We start from the raw sequence: 8,540 nt of genomic DNA on the forward strand, positions 1-8,540 counted from the left end.
TCTCTCTCTCTCTCTCTCTCTATATATATATATATATATATATATAAATATATATATATATATATATATATATATATATATTTTTATATATATATATTCTGCAGACAGTGAATTGTACCAATGACTATCGTTTCCCTGTGCATTTGAGAATCAACCAATGAATGGGTGCATATGCTGGGGCTGCGTCGCCTCGCCCACCCATTCGAGAATGATATATATATATATATATATATATATATATATATATATATATATATATATATATATATATATATATCTATATATATATTGTGTGTGTGTGTGTGTGTGTGTGTGTGTGTGTGTGTGTGTGCTAAGGTATAGAAGTATTATTACCGAGGAAAACAGTAATAAAGAAAGATGCATGTTGGTCATCACTCGCCGGGCTGAGCAGAACATTAATAATATAATATTATCCATGCAGCAGACGTCCCCGCCGGGTGTCGGCGAGGGCAAGGCGCCGCGTGCAGCGCCGCGGCGGAGCTTCAAGCCGCGGCGCGAGACTAGCCAGGGAGTGGCCTGAAGCGGCACCAGATAGGCGGTGATCGATCATTTATGCAATGCTCCTACAGGACATAAAATCATTTAATAAATTAATTTGTAGTAATAGTTATGAAGATAAATTATCTGTAGTATTTCCTTTGCCGCTCTGTTGTGGTTGTTGCTTCTGAGAGCAGTTTGTTGTATCTTGATCTGTAAGAATCGCAAAACTATACAGGACCTGCATCAGAATCTGTTTTTAGGTGTTGATCAAAGAAAAGAAGCCGTCTTAATATATTTCTATGATGGGGAACAAGAACTAATCGCTGCTTGTATACCGCTGTACAGCTGAGAGACACGTCTGTGCCGCAAACTCCTCCAGCACTTCTTGCACAGTCCGTCGCGGCGCTAAGATGCCCGCCGGCCGCCCAGTCTACGGACCTGAGTCACTGGTGAGGGCGAGAAAAGCCGAGGCGATGACAGGAGCCGCGGCGCCGCCTGCCAAGACCACGCGAGCCCCGGACTGTCGCTCAGCTCCTCGCCTTCAGCCCTCCCGCCGCTACACTCCAAGGAGGAGCCAGAGGAGCGGATGGGTGAAGTGAGCAGGTGGCTGGTGCGATTTCAGAAGGGGATCTTGGAGGGCTGGACGGAGGGTGATGATGGGAGGGAGGAAAGGAGGGTGGGTGAAGAAGGGGAAGATTGAGGGGAGGGGAGGGAGCACTGAGTGTCCCACAACCTGCACGTCTGGTCACCGCCGCGCCTAGCTGCCTGTCTACGTGCCTCACCCACCTTCCTCACCCTTTGTTACACTCCCTCGTCGCCCCTCCGTGCATTGTGGGATAACCCCGTGTTCCCTACCGTTGCGTTGCTGCCGCCACCCATCTCAGCGTGTCCAAGACGCTGCGGCGGGGACCACAAGCGCGTTACATTTCCTAGGAGCTTTATTCACTGACTTGGCGATATTGTTGAAGGCGGATATTTTTTTTTCGGGGGCATATGTTGATGGACTAATTTCCGCCGTATTGAGTGGGGGGCGGCGGAGGCGCTCTTGAGGCTCCTGCCGCCGCCGCTGGAAGGGAGCATCACCTGGGGAGGCCACGTGCGGGCCTTGTTTATCTCTCAGTAAGCCGCGGTGCCCACACACTGGCCGCTGCCACTCCTCCTCACGGCAGGACTCAAGATGCGATTCAGCCTCCCGCGGCAAGCAGTGTCTTTCTTGGCCGCCCCGTAGGTGTGTTGTCTTGACAGACATGTTAGTCTGCGGGCGTAGGGAACCGACGTCAGGTTAGCTCTTTCCACAACTCTCTTTATAAGGTCAGTTTGTTTTCACCTCCCCGTGCCAACTAGCACCGCTAGGACTCCTTACATGATTGTTCCATAAGGCAAGTGTTCAGAATTTTCATGCGAGCTTTTAAAACTTATTTAGTCTCCTTGCGAAAGCACTTGTGATTCGTTCTCCATCATGCCTATTACAACAGCAATATATTAGACACATTTGTATTTCCTACTAATAACACTAAAGGCACATTTTGATGCTTCAGTTATGTCGTCCGACATTTGCGAGGAAACTTAAGAAAGACCGATGAACTGCACTAAATGCCAACTTAAGGGGTCAAGATTCCTTACTTACGAACGGATGTTCTTCACGGGCAAAGGCGTGAATAGTGAAGACTAAGAATATCCATTGTGGCTGCCTCAGAAGGATCCCGCCGTTGTTTGAGCGCCGCCCAAGTGCTAAGATTGTGTGTCTTACTGATTCCTTTGATAAGTGTAATGCTTTCTAGCAGCTGTATTAGAAGAGAATATATGGAATAGTAACGATAAACGCCATGTTAGACGGCCCCCACGCAGAGGTGCACCGTCGCCGCTTAGGCCAGGCGAGCGGAGGGGAGCGCCGGCAGGAGGATGTCTTCAACACCCGAGCCTCCTCCCTCCCTCCCGCCTGAGCCGCCCGGCCGGGCAGGGTAAGGCGGAGAGCGAAGGAAGGGTTGGCAGCCCTGGCTGAAGCAACAGTTGCAGCGGGAGGCGGGGGAAAAGGGGAGGTAAGCGGGGCGGAGTCAGGGAGATGGGGTGGTTGGGTGAGTGGGCGGAGCCGAAACTGCGGGGGTGATGGGCGGAGAATCGGGGGTTGCGGGAGGGGAAAGTGGGGGGAAAGAGCGTGGTGGGGGAGGAGGAGTTGGATGCCAGATGCACGATGCTACGAGAAAGATTACGCGAGTTTTTGACTTGGGGGAGTTTTAACTGCACTTTCGATGACTCTGATGGAATATTATTATGGAACTGTGGGGTGCAATTTCTTGATGGGAGAAACTCGCAGTTTCTGAAGTTGTTGCTTTGGAAGTTAGATTGTATAAATTTGTGTTGCATTGCTACGTTTCGTTCTTTTTTATACATTCGACGTTTAATTTTGAGAGGTAAAAAAGACCTTGAGCTGAATTTGTCTATTTTCTTAATTTTGTCTTGAAAGTGAGGGTGCGGCCTGAGGAGGTGAGAGGTGCTGTGTAGGGTGTGTTGGGTCGCCACCACAGGCCACAAACCAGCAACCATATGGTAAACTGCGCAAGTCCACCACCACCACCTATGCCAAGCGGGTTTCATTCACAGGTAGAGAGAGCGTACTTCACACCCCATGACGCCTCCATGCCGCCCGTACGCCCATATCCCGCCGCTCCCGGTCTATACTGTCACACCCGGCCAGCCTTGGGGACTCGGCCACCACGCGCCAGCCGCCTCGCCTTCCTCCTCGCTCGCCACCCTCCTTGCTCTACAATCTTAACACACCCTCCGCGCTGCTAACTGCTGTACAATGCAACTTAACAGATACTCCCTGAGCAGAACAGATTCGGAGCATGACTGCGAGGGCCGCAGTGGTAAGGGTGGCTCCTGTAAGGCCTGGGGAATCTGCTGAGGAGACTTCTCGGCCCTCCTTGGAGTGTGTGGTGCGAGCGAGGCTGGCAATGCAGTCGGCGGCAGCCACACTGATAAGCGCCAGAGCCCCCAGTGAACCCATTGCACCCAGCGAGAAGACCCACCTAGCTTATCCATACTGCAGTCATTGCAACTTTGTCATGAATTAAACAAAAGTTGATTGATGTTGACTGGTTTGAGGTCGAATGGAGGTCTTGGTGGCTGATTGGATGAGGCGAATGATGGGGCAGAATTGGGCAAGGGAGACGTTGGGCGGGCAGCAAGCAGAGAGTGACTGGGGCAGCGAGGAGACCTGGTAGGTGCTGCCCCACATCACTGCGGCGAGGGGCATGCACCCGGGTATACACTTTTCACATACACTCGTCGTGTTTCAGACGCTTGCATCCAGGATGAGGGATTGTGGGGACGGGACGCCTGCCCTGACCAGGGTTATCCTTCGGGGTTCTTCACCCTGGTAACTACTGACCACGGCTTAGCTGGCCCGTCAGTCTGGGCAACACACAATCCCGTTTCTAGCTCTTTATACACCCTCAGCCGTGGTCCGTGATCACTACTGACAATTAGGTAACAGTTTCTTTTAAAAATCATGAGTATTTATCACGGTACGAGTCTCAAAAACGTCAGGCCACGAGGTATTTTTGCTGCAGGCGCCGTGTCTGCCGCACTGCTCGCGGTGCTTGTGTGATCATTGTGTTGTGCTTGTGAACTTCTCGTGCCAGATCGTGTCTTGGGGCCTTTGTAAGCCCCCACCGCCAGCCGCAGTGGCGTGTTGAGTGCCCGGGCAGTAGGTGAGTGTGTCGGGGTTGAAGTACCCAGGACTGAAACTGAGTGTACACTACCTCTCCTGATCCCCCACACCACTTTTGCCTCGTCTTGAAAGCGCACTTTCATTGTGAAAAGTATTCTGAGACAAAGTGAACACACCTGTTCATGGTATTAAGCTTGACTGCCAAAACTTCGTCCGTAAGTTCCTGACACTGGCGCACCGAGAGCCAGTGGTGACGCCCTGCGTGTGGTGGACGCGGAGTAATGATGCAACACTAGACGCGTGCAGCCCAAACCACTGTCCTGCTGCCCACCACACCGCTCCCCGCCCAGCCCCTCAGCTGTCTTGGGTCCTCTCTTCCTGCTGCTTCTTTTACTTCCCTTACCTGCTCCTTACGCAACTGCACGCCCCTTTGAACACATACAACAGTTTCCTTGTATGAGTAACAATACTACCCAAGTTTTTTCATTGTGTTTTACCACCATCAATACCCTTTCCCCTACCTTCCCCCTCCTCTCTCTCAACACCACCATCACCTCCTCCACGTCCAGCACCACCACGGCCACTACAACCATCACCATCGAAACCACTCCCTCCTTCACAGCCTCATAAGCCAGTCAGCCTTGTATACATCTTTAGGTTTTGAGTAAACGCTTGTCCATTTTACATACAATCCACATACTGATTGACACCGCTTCAGGCTCCCTCGGTGCTTATTCTCAGCATATTCTAACAACCTCTCCACTTCTGAGTTATCTCTATCTATTATCTCTCCCCTGCTGCTCTCCACCCAACGATCCCTTCTACTCATTCAAAGTCAATCGCTCAAAGTCACTCGCTCACTTTCGCCCATCGCCCGTCGAAGAGAGAATGGATTACCCAAACGGGCGTATAAGTGGGCACCACGGCCATCCACCCTCACACCACATGCCCGCCCCCGCCCCCGTCCCCGCCCACGCCCACGCCCCTGCCCACGCCCACCACCACCATCACCACTACTCGAGCCACCTGCCTGACCTTCTTAGATTCCACCAACCTCCACCGCCCATGGTAAATATCCACGTGAGAATATGTTGCTTCGCTGCTGTCCTCCCTTCCGTGCTCTGAGGAAGGGACGTGCCCGCCCCACGCACTTGTAGGCTGCCCTGACCCCTGGCGACGGCCCGCCGCTCGCCGAGACTCGCCCACTCGGGATGCAACACCACTCTGGTCACAATTGGTCAAGAAGTCCGTTTTTCTTTCGTAAGATTGTTCGTCTGATCGTCTACACGGCCACTGATTGACTCGTCGAGGAATGTTTTTCTTCCTATGTACAATATTATGTATATGCTCATCTAGTGTTGGATAACTTTTTTTTTTTTCAGTACGTAGCTGTGTCCCCTCCAAACAATTTTTTAGGAGTTCCCAAAAGCCAGTTGGAGAGGGACTACCACTCACTAAATAAAAATGCCTCTGGTTTCTTGGGCTGAAAACGAAGGGTTGTTGTTGTTGTTGTTGTTGTTGTTGTCGTCGTTGTCATTCCTGTCGTCCTTTTTTTTAAAGGTGATAGCGGCATTGCCTCGAAGTCATTACTAATCCCATGTAAAGCGTCATTTTGATATTCAATAGCATTGAATAAATCATGAGATAGTAACCTGACCTTAGATATCTTAAATGATTATCATAATATTACTGGAGTTATTTCTCAAGTTGAGTATATTCTTTAATCTAAAAGTAACAGGATTGAAAAAAATACCTGTCACTGCATCCAGTGACTTGTGTCGCAGTGGTAGCAGCCTTTTTAGCAGCAGCGTCCCGGCGGCGCCTGGAGTCCCCTGGGGAGGGTCAAGGGGTAAAGAGCTGCCGGAGGAGGTGACGGACGCGTGAGGGTAAATATTATAATCTGTCACCAAATAAAAAGTCAAGGCGAGACAGGTTGACCAAACACCGTGTTGGATCATTTGATACGGACGTGTTTCTTTACAATTTCATAATTGTTATTATTTAGTAAAAAAAGTGCAACTTCTTGATATTTCAGATGCACTTCTTGTCGGTAGAAAAAATATTTACTTTGGCTTTCTGTTAACTCGGGGCGACAGTTTGTTTTAATATTTTAATATCACTAATTCATTAATTATTTGGCTTGTTTTATTTGCTGTGTGAATTATTCCTTTGCTGTCACACGATGCATGTTTTCCTTTCTGTAAAACTTTTGTATGCATTTTGGGGGGTAATTGTTTTCACCTGTTTTTTTTTTAATATCAGTTATAGTTTTCTTATTATAGATTTTTTTCATACTAGGTTTGCTGTTTAGTAATTCAGTCTCGTATAATGAGAAAAGGAAAATTCATGACAAAATTTGATGCATCGTGACTATCGAAAAAACAACTTGGGTCGCGAGTGATGATAATTTGAGGATTGAGGATACCCGACATGATTGAAATGATGCATTTCCTCCCTTCTTTCTTATTGTTAAAAATAAAAAGTAAATAGGATATATATTTCATATACAATTTTAAGGATTCATATATATATATATATATATATATATATATATATATATATATATATATATATATATATATATATATATATATAAAGAAGTGATATGTAACCTAAAAGATAGCTGTACCCACCGTGCTTCTGGTGTAATGACGATAATCTTATCACCAGGACGACCACCCGAGCAATTTTCGAGATTATGAGAAAAATGCAAGAAATATGATTACAACTGTGCCTCAGGATGATGATGATGATAATAATAATAGCAATAATAATAATGATAATAATAATAATAATAATAATAATAATAATAATAATAATAATAATAATAATAATAATAATAATAATGATAATAACAATATTAGTAATAATAATAATAATAATAATAATAATAATAATAATAATAATAATAATGATATAAAGATAACAAACGGTTATAAATATGCAAGGCCGTACTCTTAATCACGAGGAAAAAAAAAAGTCAAGGCAAAATAGTCATATTTGGAGTTGGTGCGTGTGTGTGTGTGTGTGTGTGTGTGTGTGTGTGTGAGAGAGAGAGAGAGAGAGAGAGAGAGACAGACAGACAGACAGACAGACAGACAGACAGAGATATATAAATATGGACAGCCACGCAGACAAACAGATAAACAGACATTCAATGTAAAAAGAAAAACATAATGATGAAACATTGGACAGACAGACGACTAGACATATTCAAACAGAGAGGTAAAGGCAGGCAGACAAACTAGGGAGAACAGAGAAAACCAGAAATAGAGGACACCAAATATAAGATTAAAGAGGAGGAGGAGGAGGAGGAGGAGGAGGAGGAGGAGGAGGAGGAGGAGGAGGAGGAGGAGGAGGAGGAGGAGGTGGACGAGGAAAAGGAGGAGGAGAACAAATCAACGAACAACAAAATATCCATGTGGTTATTGGGAAGCTTTGAGTCAGAGGCAGAAGAGGGCTGGAATCACAGTGTTTACAGACAGAGAGGGCCTTTAGCTTCAGGTTGGAGACTGGAATGATTTGGTGGCAAGGGGGAAGTGCAGGCGGCGGCGGCGGCCTTGCAACAGGTAACGGGGAGGGTAAGTATTGGGGCGACAGCCGCAACAACGCCAAGGGAAGCCAGAATGTGGCGGGGGCGGAAGGCTCGGGGCGGCCAGGAAAGAATTCAGGCGTGTGAGGATTGAAATAAGAGGTGCAAGTAGAGGCACACTGAGCAGCTGATGCACTAAACCAGGGCAAGGAGAGAGAGAGAGAGAGATTTCATAATTGTTAAATTATTTGCATTTTGAGATTTTATAGAAAACTGAAATAGCATATCTCCTTATCAATCTATCCTATCTCTCAATATATATATATATATATATATATATATATATATATATATATATATATATATATATATATATATATATATATATATATATATATATATATTTACATGGTGAGTTACAGTTGGCAGGGCTGCAGAGAGAAACCTTAACTTGTGCCTCGTTACAAGACTTCCTTCTTTTGTCGGATGATATTTGTTTATTCACAGTTAATTATAATCTAACATAGCTGATTAAGATTCGTTAATCTGGTTGAAAATAAGCGCCCTTTTGTAATCTATTAAGTTTTATCCTTTGAAACTGTCAAATATAGTTAATTGCACTTTAAGAACGGGAGTTATCAGCCGCGTATTAGCGTGTACTGGCGCCGAGCCGCGGTGTGGCGCCGAGTGGGGCTCGGGGCTGTTCAAAGCACTTCTGGGTACAGGTTAAAGAGTATGCAACAAACTAATGTACACTTGATTGTTTTAATCCATAATTATTTTTTTACACAGGCTAAAGAGCAGTTTTTCATGCGTCGGTTTTATACTAGTCAC

General features: G+C 46.4%; 1 protein-coding gene across 4 annotated transcripts in view; it reads left to right on the forward strand.

Moving 5' to 3' along the window:
* The first annotated feature begins 360 nt into the window (after positions 1-360).
* LOC127001540 (protein pygopus-like) overlaps positions 361-8,540 on the forward strand; it is a 202,516-nt gene continuing 194,336 nt past the window's right edge. For 3 of the 4 annotated variants that reach the window (XM_050866189.1, XM_050866171.1, XM_050866179.1), the window contains exon 1: positions 361-5,242. In XM_050866189.1, coding sequence (XP_050722146.1) covers positions 5,063-5,242 — 180 coding nt within the window. In that variant the 5' untranslated portion in view covers positions 361-5,062. The remainder of the gene's footprint in view (positions 5,243-8,540) is intronic. The other variant, XM_050866197.1, reaches the window with a different exon arrangement.

This window comes from Eriocheir sinensis, chromosome 2 (genome assembly GCF_024679095.1).
Source record: "Eriocheir sinensis breed Jianghai 21 chromosome 2, ASM2467909v1, whole genome shotgun sequence".
Taxonomy (NCBI): Eukaryota; Metazoa; Arthropoda; class Malacostraca; order Decapoda; family Varunidae; genus Eriocheir; species Eriocheir sinensis.